Raw genomic sequence first — 21854 nt, 5'->3', positions numbered from 1 at the left:
TCTGTGGGCAACAAGATTCTTGTCCTCCCATAAAGTTCCCTGGCCTCTCAGTCAGGCCACCCACCTCTGCCCTGGTCAGCCCTCCCTCTGCTCATAACTGGTCCCCTCAACTCGTTTCTCCTCTACCCTGCTCTCAACAAGAACATGCCGGGGTGGATTTGCCTGCAGCAGAGGCAACTCTGTCCTCAGGTCATCCCTCCTGTGGGCCCCTGTGACATGGGTGTGGAGTTTCCTGCCTCCGCTTTAGAGCAGGAAGCAGTTCTAAGCAAGCATTTCTCCTTAGTTGCCTCAGAGGCCTCAAAGACTCCAAGTCTCTAGTACCGTGCAATGATTTCCTTGTGTCATAATAAATCTGTGTTTACTTCTAGACCTTCATACACAAATTCTGTATTCATACTTCCGTATTCTTCTTTCTTAAGCAAAGCCTCCAAGTTGTGGAAATTTCCTGCTCTATACCACCTGGGCATGCTCTAGTGTCAGGGATCTGGGAGCCACGTAAGAGGCCTTGCTATTCCTCTTTCTCCTTTTCTTACTCCAAACCAGCACCTACACTGAATAGTGCCAGATCTCAGCTTACTTTCAGGCTAAAAGCCTTAACATGATTTTACCTTTGACTTTTACAGGTCACTCATAATTGGACAATATTTTTAAACCCAAGAAGAAATGAGCGCTCGGTGGTGAGCAAGACCTTTGAGGTACTAAGCAGGTGAGTCTTAGGTGAGGAGGTCTTGGGGGAGGGTGCTCTGGGACATGTTCACCTAAAGAAGTTTGATCTGGGACTCTGATTTTTGGCATAAATAGCTGGATCAGTTATGTGGCTCGGATGAGTCGCTCTTCCTGCGTAGGCAATGAACACGAAGGATGTGCGAGGGCATCTTAACCACACGTGTCAGGAGATAAGAGGGTTGATTGCAGAGTCCATTTGGCAGAAAATGATATTTTGTAGATGATGCTTTAATTTCATTAATATTGTGAAGCTATACAATGGGTGTTCTAGGAAATTTTAGGATCCTGTCTTTTTCTTCTAATTAATGCAACTCTATATTAAGTCTGCACTCTTGGTTATTGTGTGAGTTTGCTAGGCCTCCCATAACAAATACCACAGACTGAGTGACTTAAACAAGAGAAATTTATTTCCTTAAGGTGTCAGCAGGGTTCGTCTCTTCTGAGGATTCTCTCTTTGGCATGTAGATGGCCATCTTCTTGCGGTGTTTTCACATTCCCTCTGTATGTGTCTGTGTCCCAATCTCCTCTTCTTATAAGGACACCAGTCAGATTGGATTAGGGCCACCATAACAGCCTCATTTTAAATTAATCACCTCTGTAGAGACTCTGTCTCCAAACGGTCACATTCTGAAGTACTGAGTGTTAGGATGCCAATGTATGAATTTTGGGGAGACACAATTCAGGTCAGAACAGTTACTGACTGAACATTCAGGAAAGTGCTATAGTGTCAGCAGGCCACATACTGTTGATTACTTGCATGCTTCTTGGTGGTTTTTCCCTGCTATCAGTGACAACCTGTCTACGTGTTCTCAGGGTGCACATGGTCATTTTCTGAATTTCTCACATGTGAGAAAAGTTGGCTTTGCTATTTGTTAGTGGGAAAAGCAGTCAGGTGTGTGGTGAGGAGGAGGAGAGAAAATTAAATGGCTATAACCAATGTGAACATCCCTGCTCCCTGTTAATTGTTGGAGTGGCACCTGCAGTGAGGCAGATGCTGCCTGATGTGAGCTGAGGAGCCTACATCAGATGGGCCTGGGCATGAGCCGGGGGTGGCATCTCACACTGCTCACCTATGCTCAGAGCTCCTCTCCTGCCAGGTCAGGCATTGGGTTGAATCACTCTAAGGTCAGTTTGGGCCCTGGTTATGGCCATGGATGACTTATGTTGGGAAAGACACCAAGGGAGCAGGCACTAGTTATTGATGTAGGTCTGTTTCCCTTACCAGCAGTAAAACTTTTGCTTCATTCTGCAGAGACACCGTTTCCATCAGCATTCGAGCCTCCCTCCAGCAGACCCCGGCTATTCCTCTTCTGATGGCTCATCAGTACCTCCGGGCAAGCGTGGAGGCACAAGTGACCATTGCCGCAGTCATCCTTGCTGGTGTCTACGTGCTGATTATATTTGAGGTAACTTTCATGCTTGCTCTCCTAGATTCATCTGTGCCCACAAGTAAGTGTCTTTTAACTTGGGTGCTCTGGATGGTCTGAGTCTTGCTTCTCTTTTTTCTTTTTCTTCTTCTCCCCAAAGCCCCCCAGCACATAGTTGTATATTCTAGTTGTAGGTCCTTCTGGTTGTGCTATGTGGGATCCCACATCAGCATGGCTTGATGAGCAGTGCTATGTCTGTGCCCAGGATCCAAACCCACAAAATCCTGGGCCACTGAAGCAGAACCTATGAACTTAACCATTCAGCCATGAGGCTGGCCCCCTCAGTCCTGCTTCTTAATCAAATTGCAATAGTATCTTTCCTCAAAAATAACATTTTCCTCATTCTAGGAAGAAAATTGACTTGTGCTGGAATATTTGTTGAGTCTTGACAACTGACATATGCAAGCTGAGTTTTGGCAGGCACTGGCAAAAGTTACCTGAAAAAACTGAATATGCATGGGATTTTCTCACCCTCACTGGAAGTGTGACCCTGCGGGGACAAGTGATAAGCCTCTCTGAGATGCAGGATTTTCTTATAAGATGGGCAGGTTCATATGTCCCCGACCTGCTTCATAGGATTGTGTGCATGACGGGGACTCAGGAGACCTCGGGGTATGTGGGGAAGGATTATTATCTGTTACATTTCATCAACTCAGCTAGTGGGCCTTTTCACAGATGATCTCCTGTCCTATAAATTCAGTGTTTCTGGGAAACTTTTATTGTGGCTCTAACTTTAATAGCACGAAGCAGAATGTAGACCATGTCTGGGCTCGGTAGATCCATCATTGGTTTAATTGTGAAACCAGATTTACAGCAACACATTGACGAGTCTGTTGGCTACAGTAGATCAAGCCTGGAAGATCAGTAGAGGATGTGGTTCTGAAGGGGTATTTCTTCTTGAGTGTCAGATAGGTATCAGAAATGCCTTGCAGCCGTCAGAGAGAGGAGTGGCCAGAAAAGTTCCAGAAGTTTGCCTGCAGTTGTCTAGTCTGCCTGGGGAGGAATGTCAGCTCCAGGAAGTTGAGCCCCCAGTTGTCCCACAAGGTCCACTCATTGGTTTAGTTGTATCTCTTCTGTCTCTTTTATTCTAGAGCAGCTCTATTCTCTTTTCAATTAATAGTATCATTGTTTTGGGGTTCCCATGACCACTCACATACTCTGTGGGTTTTTAGAAGGACTCCCAGACTCAGAGGAAGCTGTGCTCTGGGTTGTGGTCTACTACTATGACCAGGAATGGGAGAAGACTCATGAGGAAGAGTCTAGAGGAGTCCAAGAATAGGCTTCTGAAAGGTCTCCTCTCCTGGAAGGGTCCACACAGAACACGCCCCTTCCTCTAGCAGCACTGTTTCTGCCCAGGGAAGCCTGCTTGAGACTCAGAGCCCAAAGTTTTGTTGGGGGCTTATCACACAGACACCCTTAGCCTGCCAAAGTCCCAGCCTCCCAGAAGGAAGGCAGGTATTAAAACCATAAATAACATTTTTTATACAAAAAGTCTCGGCATGCTGGTGCAGCAGAATGCAGTGCTCCATGCCCACAGAACAACCTTATCACTTGGTAACATAGGGAACATTCCAAAGCCAAGTACCCAGATACCAGCCAAGGGCCAACCCTAGAGCAGGATCTTCTGAAGGCCCTTCTAATGATGGCAACCTCAGGCCTGCAGGTTAAGTCTTTACTGCCCCACCATCTAGTTGGAAAATCCTATTCTGTTGTTCTGTAGAATATCCTGCACCTTGGATTGGGCTGATGGGTTCCTCATAGGATTAATTTGTTACTTGATCCTCTCTATTTCCTACAGACTGCAATTTACTTCTGGAGCCTTCAGGTTCACTTTTGGGGCCTACATACTTCACAGGTGTGCTGGGAGTTTGAATTGCATCAAAGAGGAGGAGCGTAATGTCTGGATGTCTCCCTTTCAGGGATGCTGAGATTGATCAGTGAATTTAGCTGGTGGCAGCCTGGCCTGTTTATTGTCAAGCTCCCTCTTACCTTTGCTCCTAATGGTTTTAATATCAGGGACCATTGCCTAAATCAATAACTTCATTAGCATTTACAATAAACTTTCTAATTCTTCCATTCTATCTGCATTTATAAATGTCATTCTGTATTGAACAGCTTTCTCTCAACTTCCTTAATGTGAAACTCATTACATGCCAGAAATATAACATAAATTATTTTTCTTTAATTGTTGATTTTCATAGTAGTGAGTTGTTGCCTTAGCAACTTCCGGTGGTGTGCACTGAGTTTGTGTCTCTCTTCTGTTTTTCTGAATATCATTTTGAACTTATGGATTTAATAAATTCAATGTGCTTTAATCAGTTAGTCACTAGTAATCAAAAAAATATAGTCCAGTGCCAATTTATTTTTGAAAAGACTTCTCTGTTATTCTAAGGTTTGTATTTTTTTTTTGTATAATTGCACAACTTTTGAAAATTATATAGTTTGTAAATATTTATTAATCTTTCATTAATTAATAGCCATTATTAATAGCCATTCAGAAAAAAAAAAACCCTTTCGCTCCCTCCCAACAGCCATCCTGAGGTTATAAAAGTTCTATAAAGACACCAATTCAACATGGCTTCTACCCTGGCAGAAACCACAGGTGAGAAGAAACCAAATACATTTGTTCATTGATATTGGCTCATTGAGGGCACCCTTGGACTCCTTGTTAGTCAGTGAGATGAACTGGTGCCCCGTAGGATAAGGCATCACCTCCCAGCTGCTCCATATTATAATCTTCTGGCTATATTGTCTATTTAAAAAATCTTTTTTGTTTTGAAATAATTACAGATTCACTGGAGGTTGCAAAGAAATGTACAGGGAAGTCCCGTGCACCCTTCCCCAGCCTCCCTCAATGTTAACGTGTTATTTCACAACTGTGGTTCTGTACCAAGACCAAGAAATTGACATTGGTATGATCCATAGAGCTTATTCAGATTTCAATGGTTATACATACACTCATTTGTGTGTGTGTGTGCACGTATGGATCTATGTAATTTTATATCTTTAGCCTTGTGTAACCAGCACCACAGTAAAGATACTCAACTGTACCCTCACCACAGGCTCCCTGTGATAGCCCCGTATAGCCACACCCAGCCCCTTCCCCACCATTCCTAAGGCCTGGCCACTACTAATCTGTTTTCCCTCTCTACCATTATGTTATTTCACCAATGCTTTATAATGCAATAAGGTAGTATGTATTCTTTTGTTATTGGCTTTATTCACTCAGTACGATTTCCTTGAGGTTCGTCTAAATTGTTGCATATATCCATAGTTTGTTCCTTTTTGTTACTGAATAACATTTCATGGTATAGGTGGAGTGGTTTGTTTAAGCATTCATCCTTTGAATGGTTAAAAATGTTTTTTTCAGTGTGGGACTATTACAAACAAAGCTACATGAACATTTAAAAATGGTTTTTTAATGTTGAGTTTTAAGTGTTCTTTGTGTATTCTAGATATAAGGTCTTGTTAGATATGTGGTTTGCAAATATTTTCTCTCAGTCTAGTTGATAAATTTTTCCTTTTATAGATTGTGCTTTTGGTGTCAAGTTTAAGAACTCTTTGCCTAGACTTAGGTCCCAAAGATTTTTTCCTATGTTCTTTCCTAAAATTTTTATTTTTTGCATTTTTTTTACACTTTTACTTTTTTTTAAAAGTAAAAGTTTTGTAGTTTTCCTTTTTCTGTTTAAGTCCATGATCAATTTTGAGTTTTTTTTCAAAGTGTGACCTTTAGAGGGAGATCCATTTTTTAACCTATGGATGTCTAATTGCTCCAGCACTATTTGTTAAAAAGTTTATTGGAAGTTTCTTGAATTGCTTTTACTTCTTTGTTAAAAGCTAATTGGCCATATTTGTGTGGCTATACTTCTGAGTTATTTATTCTGTCCCATTGATCTCGGTGTCTATTCTTCCACCAGTACCACGCTATCTTGATTACTGCATATATATCATAAGTGTTGACATTGGGAAGAGGGATCCTCCCACTTTTTTTCCCTCAAAATTTTTTTGGCTACTTTATGGCCTTTCTCTTTCCATATATATCTTAGAATGGCCTTGAAGTCCATGAACATGGTATATCTCCCCATCTATGTAGGTCTTCTTTGATTTCTTTTATAATTTTTCATCACATGCATCATGTACATGTTTTGTTAAATTTATAACTATTTGTTTTTCTTTGGAGCAATTGTAAATTGGATTGTGTTTTTATTTTGATTTCCATTTTTTCATTCTCAGTATATATAAATGCAATTGATTTTTGTATATTGATCTTGTATTCTGTTACTTTATTGTTAATAACAATACTAATAATATTTTTAATTTACTTATTAGTTCTTGGAGTTTTCTGTAGATTCTGTGGGATTTTTTATGTATACAATCATGTAATTTGCTATAGGAATGGTTTTATTCCTTATTTTCAAATCCTTATGCCTTTAATTTTCTTTTCTTTCTTTGTTGCAGTGGCTAAAATAAGAGTGGTGAGAGTGGGTGTCCTTTCCTGTTCTTTATTTTAAAGGGAAAACATTCAGTCTTTCACCATTAAGTATAAAGTTAGCTGTCTATTTTGTAGATGCTCTTTATGAAATTGAGGAAGTTCTTTTCTTTTCCTAGTGTACTGAGAGTTTGTTTTTTTTTTTTACTGTTATTAGGTGTTGTGTTTCATTAGTGACTTTTTTGTGTCAATTGATTTTCTTCATTAGCTATTTGATATGGTGGATTACATTGATTTATTTTAGAACATTGGACCAGCCTTGCATACCTGGAAAAAAATCTCTCTTTTCTAACTTGGATATTTATTGCTATAATTTTCCCTCTCAACACTTCTTTAGTTGCATCTTACAGATTTTGATATGTTGTACTTTCAGTTTTATTTAGTTCTCTCAGTTTTTAAAATCTCCCTTGAGCCTTCCTCCTTGACTCATAGATTATTTAGAAGTGTGTTTTAAAATTTCTAAATGTTTAGAGATTTTCTTGTTGCCTTTGTGTTACTGAATTATAGTTTGATTCATTTGTGGCCAGAGAACTTACTCTGTATGACTTCAGTTCTTTAAATTGGTTGAAATTTTTTTTATGCTCCAGGGTTATGATCTATGTTGGTGAATACCTGCTGCTGCCAGCTGCTCTCCATACACATTGTATGTTCCCTGATCCCTCTTGGCCCACTCTGCAGTAGATGTGTCACACTTATCACTTTCTAGTGTGCCATTTAGTTCACTCACTTATGTATGTTGTCTGCTGGTTTTGTTCAGTATCACTTCCTGGTGCCTCAGACAGTGCCTGGTATAGAGTAAGTGTTAAGTAAAGATTTATTAAACAAGAATGTTTCCAGAGCATCTTTAGATATTTTACCAGGGGCCGAAGTCCTACTCTGGGTCTGGTCTAACCTGGCTCCTGGGAGCAGGAGCATCATCTACCTCTGACCCAAGAGTGACTGAGTGGGAATAAAGTGTAAGCCAGAGTTCCCTTTGGCCTTTTAATAGCTTGATGGGATAAAAATCATTTCGGAAAATTCCTTGGGTTATTTAAACTTCTGGTCCTGCAGATAATCCTGATTGGCACTTTCTTACCTGAGGTTTTGGGATCATATTTCTCATCCTTCTAAAGTAGCTCTTGTTGAAAGCCCCAAAGAACAAAATTGAACTGACCTTCCTAATTCTTGAACTTTGCATCTCTAATAGGGCTTCCCCAGAGATTTCCCAGTGCAGCGTTCTGAAAATGCTATTATCACAGCTAAGGCTTCTATGCTCTTATACTTAATATGAAATCATATTAAAACAGTCTGACACAATCTTCATGAAAAATATTTCACAACATAAAGGAAATAATACTTTTCCCCATGTGCCCCTTATCCAACCCCTGGAATTATGTTTTAAGAAGGTTTGCAACCATAGGCTCCTTTCTGCTGGAAACACACAGGCTTTTCTTTCCCTTTCACCCACTTTATCTAATTGAAGCAAAGTGATGCAGCGTTTGTGTGAGATCATGTCTCATTGCTCTGGGTCCTTTCATGTTTAATCTGGGAGCCCATGTAGTATTTGGTTTAGAAATTAACTGTGAAATGAAATTCAAGAGAGATAAATAAAGAACACCTTTAGTCTTCTGGGGGTCTCTGTTAATTTACAGAAATGGGAAGTGCATTTGGAGAGAGAGGAGATGCCGTATTTCAGAAAGCAATGCACGTACCACAATGTTGTTTTGCAATGGAAACCTTCAAGTTAGGTTTTCCTAATTTTTGTTATTATGATTTGCATGGCTGAAATTTAAATTACCACTGTGGCCAATGGCTCTGCCCCCTATTTCATTTCCCTTTGTCTGAAAGCCTCTTCTTATTGCTGAGAAGGCAGTATTGAGATTCACGAAACATATTGCTTCTGGTAACATCTGGCAAACTTTCTCTTGCAGGCTCCATTGCCTCATTCTGGAAGTATTTTTCTTTTCCTTCTGTTGACCTAAATAAATAAAATGGCTGTTTATTTTACTAGAAAAATGGGTTTATTTTGGAATAGCAGAAGAATTGCCATTTGGGACAAGTAAGCTATAGCAAAAACCATAAGCAAGTCCAGCAAACAAAGGAGAGGAACATTGCTTTGTAGAGAAAAAGGAGGACATTAGGAGGAGTCGTTTTGAAAGAAAATCTATTGGTGGAAAGCCAGAGTTCAGGGTGGGCAAAAAGGAAATCTTCCTTCCTCCTACTGGGGTAGTGATTAGCAATTTTGCCTGTTGGTTCTGTAATTGACATGAGTAGTAGTGTGTGATAATTCAAGGTGATGACTCCCCTTTTATATACAGGAAGAAATCTGAGGTTCAGAGGGGAGGCTTGCCTCTCCTGCAGTTTGATGATCAGTCAGGGCCTATTTGTAATACAAAAATCTTAATGCTGTGAGCTCGAGGAATCAGTTGGAAGGACATTTGGGGTCTGTGTGTGCATGTGTGTAAGTAAGATGATGTGTGTGAGTGAGCGTGAAGAGGGTATGTGAGTGTATAAGACTGTATGAATGTGCAAGACTGTGTGTCTGTGTGTGTTAGTGAGGGTGTGAGGGTGTGTGACTGTATGTGTATGCAAGTGTGAGACTGAGTGTGTGTGTGTGTGTGTGTGATGAGCCCCAGTGCTCCTTTCGCCTTCATGTCACTGGCTCACCTCCCATGATCACTGATCTGCTGCTCTGAGGCAGGGATGGAGGATCTGACCTGTCGCCTGCATCCCTTGGTTTGGAGAGTTGTTTCTCTGCATGACTGGGTACCCTCAGGAGTGGGAGCAGATCAGTCCTGACCACACGCACAGGGAGTGTCCATGCCCAAGTCCTTGCTGAGTCCCATCTGTACCCCTCCCACACGACCTCCTCTGGGAGGCAGGTCAGGGTGCAGGAGGCACTGCCGTGCTTTCTCAGGCGCTCAGGCAGTTATGCTTTGTGTGGCTCAGCCACATCACACTGAGGACAAGGATTGGCTTACATCCTTTCCTGTGTCACCTGAGACTTCCCAGGGCGTGGACCAGCGTGGACCTTCTCTCTGGTGCTTTGGGACTTGATCCCACACCAGAGAGGGATGGGAGCCGAAGGGGGAAGATGGCGTCAGGGTCGACCTGCAGGGGAGAGTGACGGGAACTGTGGTGGCTCTCCCTCCACCAGGGTTCCTCCTGCTTTTATGGTCTAGCTTGAGTAAGTCTCTTGATAGCACAGCTCATTTTTTTGTTTGTTTTGTTGTTGTTCTTGAGAGTTATTTTATTTACTGACAGTGTGTTCTTTAAAGACTCTGTTTTGGTGGTTTTTCTCCAGTTTTAGAGCTCTGGAACTCTGGAATGCACAGAAGTATAATTGACGTATAACATTGTGTAAGTTGAAGGTGTACAATGTGTTGATTTCAAACATTTATATATTGCAATATGATTGCCACTGTAGCTTTAGCTAACTCCTCCATCAGGTCACATAAATATTAAGTCTTTTATGTGGTGAGAACAATTAAGATCTAGTCTTTTAGCAACTTTGAAGTTTTTAATATGCTGTTGTGGACTCTAATTACTATGCTGTGCATTAGATCTCAAGAACTTATTCATCTTCCAGTTGTACCCTTTGACCAACATCTCCCAAACTCCCCCACCTGCCCCACCCCTTGTAATCACCAGTTGACTCTGCTTCTACAAGTTTGGCTTTTTTAGATTCCACATATAAATGATAGCCTTCAGTATTTGTCTTTCTCTGCCTGACTTATCTCACTTATCATAAAGCCTTCAAGGTCCATACGCCTTGTTCCAGATGGCAGGATTTCCCTTTTTCTCATGGCTGAATGATATCCCATTATACCCACACCCACAGACACACACCCACACCCACACCCACATCTTCTTTATCCATTCATCCATTCATGGACACTTAGGTTGTTTCCATATATTGGCTATTGTGAATAATGCTGCACTGAATGTGGAGGTGTAGATATGGTTTTTTTTTTTTTGAGTTAATGATAGGTTACAATCTTGTGAAATTTCGGTTGTACATTATTGTTTGTCAGTTGTGTTGTAGGTGCACCCCTTCACCCTTTGTGCCCACTCCCCACCCCACTTTTGCCCTGGTAGCCACTAATCTGTTCTCTTTGTCCACATGTTTAAATTCCTCAGATGAGTGGAGTCATACAGAGATTGTCTTTCTCTATCTGACTTATTTCACTTAACATAATTCCCTCAAGGTCCATCCATGTTGTTGCAAATGGGATGATTTTGTTCTGTTTTACAGCTGAGTAGTATTCCATTGTATATATATACCACATCTTCTTTATCCATCATCTGTTGATGGGCACTTAAGTTGCTTCCACATCTTGGCTATTGTAAATAATGCTGCAGTGAACACTGGGGTGCATAGGACTTTTGGAATCGCTGACTTCAAGCTCTTTGGATAGATATCCAGTAGTGGAATAGCTGGGTCGTATGGTAGTTCTATTTTTAATTTTTTGAGGAATCTCCGTACTGTTTTCCATGGTGGCTGCACCAGTTTGCATTCCCAACAGCAGTGTGTGAGGGTTCCTTTTTCTCCACAACCTCTCCAACATTTGTTACTATTAGTTTTAGATATTTTTGTCATTCTAATGGATGAAAGGTGGTATCTCAGTGTAGTTTTGATTTGCATTTCCCTGATGATCAGCGATGATGAACATCTTTTCATGTGCCTATTGGCCATCAGTATATATTCTTTGGAGAAATGTCTGTTCATGTCTCCTGCCCATTTTTTGATCAAGTTGTTTGATTTTTTGTTCTTGAGTTGTGTGAGTTCTTTATATATTATGGATATTAAGCCTTTGTCAGATGTATGACTTGCAAATATTTTTTTCCCAGTTAGTGAGTTGTTTTTTTGTTTCAATCCTGTTTTCATTTGCCTTGAAGAAGCTCTTTAGTCTGATGAAGTCCCATTTGTTTATTCTTTCTATTGTTTTCCTTGTCTGAGAAGACATGGTGTCCGAAAAGATCCTTTTAATACTGATGTCAAAGAGTGTACTGCCTACATTTTCTTCTAGAAGCCTTATGGTTTCAGGTCTCAGCTATAGGTTTTTGATCCATTTTGAGTTTATTTTGGTGAATGGTGAGAAAGAATGGTCAATTTTCATTCTTTTACACGTGGCTTTCCAGTTTTCCCAGCACCATTTGTTGAAAAGACTTTCTTTTCTCCATTGCATGTTCTCAGCTCGTTTGTCGAAGATTAGCTGTCCATAGATGTGTGGTTTTATTTCTGGGCTTTCAATTCTGTTCCATTGATCTGTGCACCTGTTTTTGTACCAGTACCATGCTGTTTTGATTACTGTAGCTTGGTAGTATGTTTGGAAGTCAGGGATTGTGATGCCTCCAGTTTTGTTCTTTTTTCTCAGGATTGCTTTAGCAATTCGGGGTCTTTTTTTGCCCCATCTGAATTTTAGGATTCTTTGTTCTATTTCTGTAAAGAATGTCATTGGGATTCTGATTGGGATAGCGTTGAATCTGTAGATTGCTTTAGGTAGATTGGACATTTTAACTATATTTATTCTTCCAATCCATGTGCATGGAATGTCTTTCCATCTCTTTATGTCGTCATCCATTTCTTTCAGAAAAGCCTTGTAATTTCCATTGTATAGGTCTTTCATTTCCTTAGTTAAATTCACCCTGAGGTATTTTCTTCTTTTTGTAGCAGTTGTGAATGGAGTTGTGTTCTTGAGTTCTTTTTCTGTTAGTTCTTTATTAGAGTATAGAAATGCTACTGTTTTATGCAAATTGATTTCATACCCTGCAACTTTGGGCCTTGTTTGTTCTTCTTTTTCTAATTCAGTTAGGTGTAGTTTAAGATTGCTTATTTGGGATTTTTCTTGTTTGTTAAGATGTTCCTGAATTGTGATTAATTTTCCTCTTAATACAGCTTTTGCTGTATCGCATATAAGTTGACATGGCATGTTATCATTTTCATGTGTCTTCAGGTATTTTTTGATTTCTTCTTTAATGTCTTCAATGATCCATTGCTTGTTCAATAGCATCTTGTTTAGTCTCCACATCCTTGTACCTTTTTCAGCTTTTTTCCTGTAACTATTTCTAGCTTCATAGCATTATGATTGGAGAAAATGCTTGTTATTATTTCAATTTTTTTAGATTTGTAGAGGCTTGCCTTGTTTCCCAACATATGGTCTATCCTTGAGAATGTTCCCTGCACATTTGACAAGAATGTGTATTCTGCTGTTTTTGGATGGAGTGTTCTATATATGTATATTAAGTCCAATTGTTTTAGCCTTTCATTTAGCTCCACTGTTTCCTTGTTGATTTTCTGTCTAGATGATCTGTCCATTGATGTGAGTGGGATGTTGAGGTCCCCTACTACTATTGTGTTATTTTTGATATCTTCTTTAGGTTTGTTAATAGTTGCTTTATGAACTTAGGTGCTCCTGTGTTGCATGTATAGATATTTATAAGCGTTATTTCTTCTTGATGAAGTGTCCCTTTGATCATTATATATTGGCCCTCTATGTCTCTCTTCACCTGCCTTATTTTGAAATTGGTGTTGTCTGATATAAGCATTGTGACACCTGCTTTCTTTTGCTTGCTGTTAACTTGGAGTCTTGTCTTCACTCTGAGCCTGTGTTTGTCCTTGGGGCTGAGGTGTGTTTCCTGGAGGCAACAAATTGTTGAATGTTGTTCTCTAATCCATTTTGCCACTTTGTGTCTTTTTATTGGAGAGTTCAATCCGTTTACATTGAGAGTGATTATTGATGCATGAGGGCTTAATGCTGTCATTCTGTTGCTCGTTTTCTGGTTTTCCTCTGTTTCCTTTCTGTCTCGTCCTATGTGTTTTAGCCTACCCATTGGCTTTTGCAATTTCTTATGCTGGGTTTCTTAGATTTTTCCTTATTTATGTTTTGTGTCTCTGTTCTGTTTTTTAGTTTAGTGGCTACCATGAAGTTTGTATTCAGAGTCTCCTGTATAACATAGTCCATTTTCTGGGGGTCTCTTACTTACTTGGCCTAGACTGATTTAGTCCCTTTCCTCCTCCCCTCCTAAATTATTATTTTCATCTCTTATTCCAACTTGTGTTGTTTGTGGTTAGAGTGATAAGATCATCCTTGCCTGTTGGTTTCCTTCCCTTTATCTTAATGCTATAGTTGAATATTTGCTATCCTATTCAGGTTCTATCTTTTTGTCTCCCTACTCTGTGTTTTGTGACACCTTTCTCCCTTTTTTTCTTTTTTCAAGTATGAGAACCTTCTTGAAGATTTCTTGTAGTGGAGGTCTTTTGGTTACAAAGTCCCTTAGCTTTTGTTTGTCTGGAAAAGATTTAATTTCTCCCTTATATCTGAAGGATATTTTTGCTGGATAGAATATTCTTGGCTGAAGATTTTTATCCTTTAAAGTTTTGAATATGTCATTCCATTCTCTCCTAGCTTGTATGGTTTCTGTAGAGGAAGCTGCTGAAAGTGTGATAGGAGTTCCTTTGTAGGTTATTTTTTTCTGCCTTGCTGCCCTGAGTATTCTTTCTTTGTCCTTCATTTTTGCCATTTTTACTACTATATGCCTTGCATTTTACATTGACAATCTAGGAGATCTGAAAACTTCCTCCACCCACATTTCTCCCTCAATCCATAGATTTGGGAAATTTTCTTCTATTATTTCTTTGAGCACAGTTTCTGTTCCATTTTCCTTTTCCACCCCCTCAGAGATTCTGATAATTCTTAAGTTGGATTTCCTCATTGAATCTGACATTTCTCTGAGATTTTCTTCATTTTTTAAAAATTCTTAGTTCTCTTTCTTCCTCTGTCTCGAACCATTCAGCCTGTCTATCTTCGATTATGCTAATTTTCTCCTCTATGGTGTCTACACGTGCATTCAGGGAATCTGTATTCTGTTTTATCTGATCCATTGTATTTTTCATCTCTAGTATTTCTGATTGATTCTTCTTTATGGTTTCAATCTCTTTTGTGAAGTAGCTCCAGAACTCGTTGACTTGTTTCTCTACCTTTCCCTCTACCTGATTGAGTTTTTTCATGATAGCTACTCTGAACTCATTTTCACTTAGTTTACCTATTTCCAAGTCCTCAGGACTTAATTCTGTGTTTTTATTGTTTTCCTTCTGGTCTGGAGCTTTCATAAATTGCTGAATGGTAGAGGAGCGCTTTTAGTGCATGATGGTATTATTTGGTTGCCGTTACAGCCTGTCGCCACTAGATGGAGGTCGAGAGCCACGTGTTCGGAGCCCTCCGCCTTCAGCCGCAATGGCAGTGTGCAGCGAGGGTTCCGGAAGGAGGACCACTTTCTCTTGCACACAGACCTGGATTCTGATCAGCTCTTGCTGTCTGGTTTCCCGGGGCCCTGGCTTGATGGGGTCCCTGCATGTGAAAGCTTTCCCCTGTTAGCGGGTTTCCGCTGCATGGGTGGTGGGAGTCCTGGTTGATCCCTGGATGCACGGCCCGCCTACTCCCCTGCTCCTTCCCACACCCGCAGCAGTGATCGCAGTCTCTAGGGGAGGGAGCGAAATTCTCTCTTACCCTGTTCCAGCTCCTCCAAGGGTGGCTCCAGCCTCTCCGCCCTCCATCCTTTGGCTGCTGTGGGTCTCTGATGATCTCTGTATTATTAGAATTATTGGTTGATATTCAGTTGTTCCTTCTTTGCTTGTAGTTTGGAGTGGAGAGAGTCCCGGGTGAGCTCCCTCTGCCATGCCACTGACGTCACCAGAGACTCATGCAGATATGTTTTTGAGATCTTATTTTCATTTTCTTTGGATATATACCCAGAAGTAGGATTGCTGGATCATATGGTAGTTCTATTTTTAATTTTTTGAGGAACCTCCGTACTGTTTTCTGTAGTGGCTACACCAATTTATGTTCTCACCAACAGTGCACAAGGGTTCCCTTTTCTCCACATCCTCACCAACGCTTATCTCTTGTCTTTTTGATGATAGTCATGCTAACGCTTGTGAGGTGATATCTCATTTTGGTTTTTGATTTGTATTTACCTGATATTTAGTGATGTTGAGCATCTTCTCATGTACCTGTTGGCCATTTGTATGCCTTCTTTGGAAAAATGTCTATTCAGTTCCTCTACCCATTTTTTAGTCAGGTTTTTAAAAAAAATTTTAATTATTGAAGAGCTCCTTTCAGTGTTTCTTCTAAGGCAGGTGGAGTGGTGGTGAACTTCCTCAGCTTTTGTTTGTCTGGAAAAGTCTTTATTTCTCCTTCATATCTGAAAGATAACTTTTCTGGATCAAGTATTCTTGTCTGGATGTCTTTATCTTTCGACACTTTGAATATGTCACTCCACTCTCCCCTGGCCTGTAGGATTTCTGCTGAGAAATCTGCTGATAGCCTAAAGGGGGTTCCTTTGTAGGGGGTTCCTTTTGTCTCTTGCTGTTTTTAGGATTCTCTCTTTACCTTTGACTTTTGACAGTTTTATTGTAATGTGTCTTGGAGAAGGTCCTTTTTTTGCTTTGAGATAATAGGGAAATCTATTATCTTCATGAACCTGGATGCCCAAGTCTTCCCCCAGGTTTGGGAAATGCTCAGCTATTATTTCTTTAAATAAACTTTCTTCCCCCTTCTTTCTCTCTTCTCCTTCTGTAAGCCCAATTATTCAAATGTTTGAATGGTTGATGAAATGCCATAGATCATGTAGGCCTTCTTTGCTCTTTTTCATCTTTTTTTCTTTGTTCTTTTCTGATAAGTTATTTCAAAGTTCCTATGCTCTAGGTCACTTATTTTATTTTCCGTTTGGTTTACTCTGTTGATAATCTCGATTGTATTTTTCATTTCATTCATTGAATTCTTCAGCTCCAGAATTTGTTTGGTTCCTTTTATGATTTCTGTCCATTTGTTAAACTTCTCATTTTGTTAATGTGTTGTTTCCCTGGTTTCATTGAATTATCTTCTTGTGTTTTCTTATAGCTTGTTGAGTTCCTTCAATACAGCTATTTTGAATTCTTTAACAGCTAGATTGCAAAATTCTGTGCCTTTGAGTTTGGTCTTTGGAGAAGTGCTATCTTTTGGTGATGACGTGCTTCCTTGATTCTTCATGTTCCTTGTTTTGCAGTGCTGCTTTTGCATTGAAGTAGCAGACACTGAAACCTTTACTGTTTGTATTCAGGTGGGATGTACTGTTTGTTTGTTCTGTTATATTCCAGGCTTTCTCTGACCTGGTAGGGATACTCCTGCCCCACACTTCTTGCTCCCTCTTGCAGCAGAATTCATAAACTTTTGTGTCTTCTTTGGTTCTTACAACTCACCAGGCTGGCTGCTGGTAACCTGTCTTTTATTTTCCAGAAGGTGGGGCTACAGATCATGTTTGAGCTTTCTCCCTTCCCCACAGATATTTGCTCTGTCTTTCTGATATCACTGTGTTTTCCAGAGCTTGCTCTTGCCACCACACTCAGGAGCATGCTCAAGAAGCCAGAATACAATTGGGGGAGGTGTGGATTTAGTACTCAGGGCATTGGGGGGTGCCCGTGGACCAGGTAGGGGCATCCTCAGGTGAGGTTCTCCCAGCAGCTGGCTTCCTGCTGGAGTCCTGATCTGTCAGTGGGAATCATGTCCCTTTAATGCCCTTTGACATTCTTATCTGAGTCTTTCCTGATCTCCCCCCTCCCCCAGTCATGGAGGTCCTGCTTAGGTACTCTGGGTGCTATGGGAGAGAAACGGGTTTCTTCAGCAGCATCCCATACAGCTGGAAGAGCTGAGCACTCACTCACCACTCTCCTTTTCCTTGCGAGAGAGGTCATTGCCAGCTAGTTCAGCTCCAAGCAATGTCACTTTTGGGGAGGGGCAGCATTGGCAAAGTTCCTCTTACCCTCCCCAATGTGTTCAAACTCGTCTTTTGGACACATTGCCATAATGGAATCTCCTCGGCTGGACTCCTGTAGATTCTCTCTTGTCCATTAGTATCTGCCCAGATCAGCACTCTCCTGGTTTTCCCTGACTGTGGCCAAGAGGGATTGGGCCAGGTTTGCCTGGCTTCCACTGGTTTTGCAGCCCATACTGAGGTCTCTCTGCTTATTACCAGATGTATAGGTGCGTGAGTCTCCTCCTGGGTCCCTTGTCATGTGGTGCTGGATCCCACTGCTCCAGTAGAGGTACTTTTCTTCATGGAGGTATGCCTAATTAGCTGTTAAAAAAGGAGGGACATCTTGTGCTGCTATGATGCTGATGTCACCTCTCAGTTCACTTTTAAATGCTCAAAACATGAGATGTCTGACTAATGTTCTTCCTTGGGGTACTGTGGTAAATGGAAGGGTATATGAAGGCAGATAGAGGTGCATCTGCAGACATGTAGGACTCCCACAGCCCTGGCCTTGGCCCCCCCAGGGCTCCCATTTCTGCCTGTGTGGTGTGGTGGCCAATGGACACTGTCCCCAAGCAGGTGCATACCACTGCACGTATATCATGGGCTCTGTGGAAATCACATGAGCTGGGAAGGAAAGTCTGAGAGCCTTTGCTTTGTGTCATCTCAAGCCAAGTCTCCCAGCTTGGGGGAAGCAGTAGGCAACAGGGACAGCTCTGTCAGGGGAACAGCTGTTCATGGAGGGTGGCCCTTGTGCTTTCTTGAGCCTGTTGCTTCCCAGGGCACCTGGAACAATGACAGGAACAGGCTGGTCAAAGGTCACTGTGAACCCACTGGTCCACACTGGCAGAGAACCTCCCTATGTTTGCATCTCACATGCATGGGATGGCAGTGAGGGTGAGGACAGTTTTGAGTCTTGATTCAATAGCATGCTGTCCTGCACATAGTGGGCATTCAGCACTCATGTGTTGTGTGGAATTGAAGGCCCTGTTTTCTAGTCCCTTTTCTCTAACATGATGTAGTGGGATGAATATGGGCTTTGTGGTTCTGAGTAAGTTGCAGTGGTTCTCTGCATTTCATTTTCCTTATCTATAAGACTCATTGGTTTGTTGTAAAGGATGAACGTGGCAACATGAATGGGGCATGGACAGGCTGTCCCTGGAGGTGCCACCTTGGTTTTCCATGTCCTGGTGTGGGACCCAGACCAACTCCTTCCTTCCTGGGCCATGTCCTGTCAACCATGGGTGGGAACAGCTCCCATGCTGTGCCTGGGCCGGGCTTGCGTATGTGTGTTTGCTCTGATATTGTTACTTGCTGGACTGCCTGCCAGGTGGGTCACTTTCGACCCTCCCTTGTTTCCTAGGGGTAGGATTTTCTAGCCACTTTGCAGCTGGTGAGCCCATATCCCTCTGTCCTGCATTGTGAAGGCACTCTGGTTCTCCAGTTTATGTGTAGTCATGCCCTGTGCTCTGACTCTTCGGATGTGAGCAGAGCGACTCCTTCTCCTTCTTGCCTCGGTGGTGGCATGTGTGTGGGGATGCCTGGGTCTCTGAGGGAGGGACCATGGTGAGCAGAAGCCTGCTGGCTACATGTGCTGCAGCTGTGCTGGGGACCAAGAGGCCCCTGCCAGAAGGGATGGTGTGATCTACCCTCATAGACCACTGAGTCTGGTTCTTTCATAGCTGGAGAGAACCTCGTGACTCTTGCTGAGCTGGGGTCTTGCCTTGGGGAAGCCCTGGATGCTGCCAGTTCTCATGTATTGACACTACCATCAGAGGGAATTTCCAGCATCTGTCACTGTTCCAGAGTCCCCTCCAAGTCCATGTTCCCTTCTCTGTGACCATTTGTGTGAACCATCTCCTTTCATTGAAGAGGACAGTTTGCCTAAGAAATGATGAAAGGAATGGAAGGGGATGCGTTTGCTGGGTAATGTGGGGGATGTGGGGGTGATGGCCTGGGTCCTGAGGGCCTGGGCCAGAGCAGCCAGGGAGGGTGGAAGTCCTGCCTGGAGTGATTTCAGAGCTTTGCAGGGTGACAGTGCTGTCCTCATCGGCTCAGGTGGACTTGACAAGGAGAGTGTCTGCTCTTTCTTCTCACACTTCCCTCATGCCAGGTGCTGCCCTCTTGGCTTTTCCTCCTACCCAGAGTCTCTCGTGTACAGAAGAGGAGGGAGTCGTGCCTGAGGGGTGGGGTTGGCTGGAATGATGGAGCCCCTCCTCACTGCCACCTCCCTGAGGTTGGTCCCATCATTGCTTTTGAGCTCTGAGCATCACAGACATTTCATATGGAAATCAACAAACCCACTTTATTTTCAAGCATGTGTGTTGTGTTTCTACCTTAGTCTCACAGTTTGGCGGGTGGCTGTGTGTTGTAAACAAAAGTCTCCAGCGTGGGGGCATTTGTGCATCTCTGAGGGCAGGACAATGAAGACCTCACCGCAGCTGGGCCATGTTGGTGTTTCAATTCCAGAGTGACCCTGGGGCGCTGCCTGTCCTTTGAGGCAGAGAAATAGGATGGGGAGGGAGTGGGAACAGCCAAGACCACCTGCGGCACCTGGCTTCTTTCAGAGTCGGGAAAAAGGAAACAGACATGCCCAATGTGGGATTTTCATCCTGTGCTGGGAGAAACGTCCGTTTGATGATGCATTGCCAGAGAGCAGTCATTTTGGAAGAATGTCTCAAGGAAGTTTTGGGAAGCTTCAAACAGAGTGTTTCATTCTAATCTCTATTTCAACCTTTAGGATATATAGTTTTTGGTAATATCCTCACTCTCCAATGGCTTGTGGAAACATGGCCAGCTGTTGTGATTCTGCGAAGCTGGAAGAGTTAAGTCACATGTTCTCTGTTTTACTGCTGTAGCTAAGCTTTGTAGTTTCTGAGAAGAAACGTTTGCGATACGCAATAGGAATTTGTACTTTAGGAACTTAGCACTGAAAATTCAGAGGTATAATTATCCTTATTTTTCCTTTTTGGAGAGAAATCTAAGCCATCTTCCTAGGCAACACAGGCTCACTTGGTGATGGGGCCGACTTGGGCACAGCCATGTGTTCACAATCCACCACTGTGGGATCTTGTTTAAGTCCTATGATCAGAGTTAACATGTTTTATATACTTGAAGACTGTACCAGATGACTTCTGGGAGTGCCTTTCAGCTCTAAGGTCTATGAGTCTATGTAATATAAGCCAGGCCAGAAAATTAACTGAGCGCTATATGGGCAATTCCTAAAAAGAAAATTTATGCATTTGTGAATATACCTACTCCTTGGGTCACACAGTGCCTGAGGGACTCTGTAGTGGGAACACATCAGATGAAATATGAGGCAGCTGCATTTAGCTCCCCCACGGGTGGGTCATGAGCTCTGTGAGGGGCACTGCTGGTTTTGGTTTCCAGGCTGTTCCCTGACCACGGTTGTCTGGCACTGCCTGGACACTGGGCCTTGACCGTTATGTGAGTAGGAAGCAGCCTGAATCCCATTTTGGAGGTTCTGGCCTCCTCCAGGGGTCATGTTATATGGGAGGGGACAGGGGTGGTACTCAGCTAGGGAGTCCTGAATGGTGGGTAGAGGGGCTCCCTGCCATGTCCTGGGACCCTGAGTGTCCTGTGCTGAGGGCAGAGGGGCTTTCCACTGTGTCCAGGGACCTAACTTAGTACCTGTTTATATATATATGGCATAGTATATATATAGTATAGTGTAGTATGTGTGTGTGTGTGTGTGTGTGTATATATATATATGTATATATAATAGTATAAGGGCACTATATATATGTTATATATATAGTATAGTATAATGTGTGTGTGTATATATATATATATAGTATAGTATAAGGGCACTAATCACATTCCTGAGGGCTCCACCTTCATGACCTAACTACCTCCCAAAGGCCCCACCTCCTAATACTAACATCTTAGGGGTTAGGATTTCAACATAGGAATTTTAGGAGGACACAAACATTCAGACCGTAGCAGCAACCATGACCACAGTACAGTTTTAGGACATTCCATCACCCCATAAGTGTCCCTAGGGCCCATTTGCTATCAATTCCTATTGCTACCCTCAGCCTTAGGCAGCCCTGATTTTCTTTCTGTCTCTAAATTTACCTTTCTGGACAGTTCATACAAATGGAATGATACAGTATACAATCTTTTGTGTCTGACTTCCTTCACTTAGCATAATGTATGTTGGGTTCATCCAGTACATGGCACATACCAATGGTCCCATGTTGTAGCATGTACTACGTTTTGTTTATCCATTATTCACCATGGATGGACATTTGGAATGTTTCCAGCTTTTGCCTATTTTGAGTAATATTGCTATGAACATTCATGCTTTATGTGGACTGTTAAAAGATAAACTGAGGCATATTAATTTTTAAGAGTTTGAGCAAAAATGGATTCAAATTTGGCAGCACCAAAACAGAAGTGCTTAGGAGTACACCACCCAC

At 42.0% G+C, this 21854-nt stretch overlaps 1 protein-coding gene across 3 annotated transcripts in view; it reads left to right on the top strand.

The window, feature by feature from the left end:
• The window catches only part of OCA2 (OCA2 melanosomal transmembrane protein), a 359156-nt gene that overhangs the window by 84353 nt on the left and 252949 nt on the right, over nucleotides 1–21854 (top strand). For all 3 annotated transcript variants that reach the window (XM_070572284.1, XM_070572292.1, XM_070572298.1), the window contains 2 exons: nucleotides 624–706; nucleotides 1979–2132. In XM_070572284.1, the coding sequence (XP_070428385.1) occupies nucleotides 624–706; nucleotides 1979–2132 (237 nt within the window). The remainder of the gene's footprint in view (nucleotides 1–623; nucleotides 707–1978; nucleotides 2133–21854) is intronic.

This window comes from Equus przewalskii, chromosome 1 (assembly GCF_037783145.1).
Source record: "Equus przewalskii isolate Varuska chromosome 1, EquPr2, whole genome shotgun sequence".
Classification (NCBI taxonomy): Eukaryota; Metazoa; Chordata; class Mammalia; order Perissodactyla; family Equidae; genus Equus; species Equus przewalskii.
This window is presented reverse-complemented; position numbering and strand designations above follow the sequence as displayed.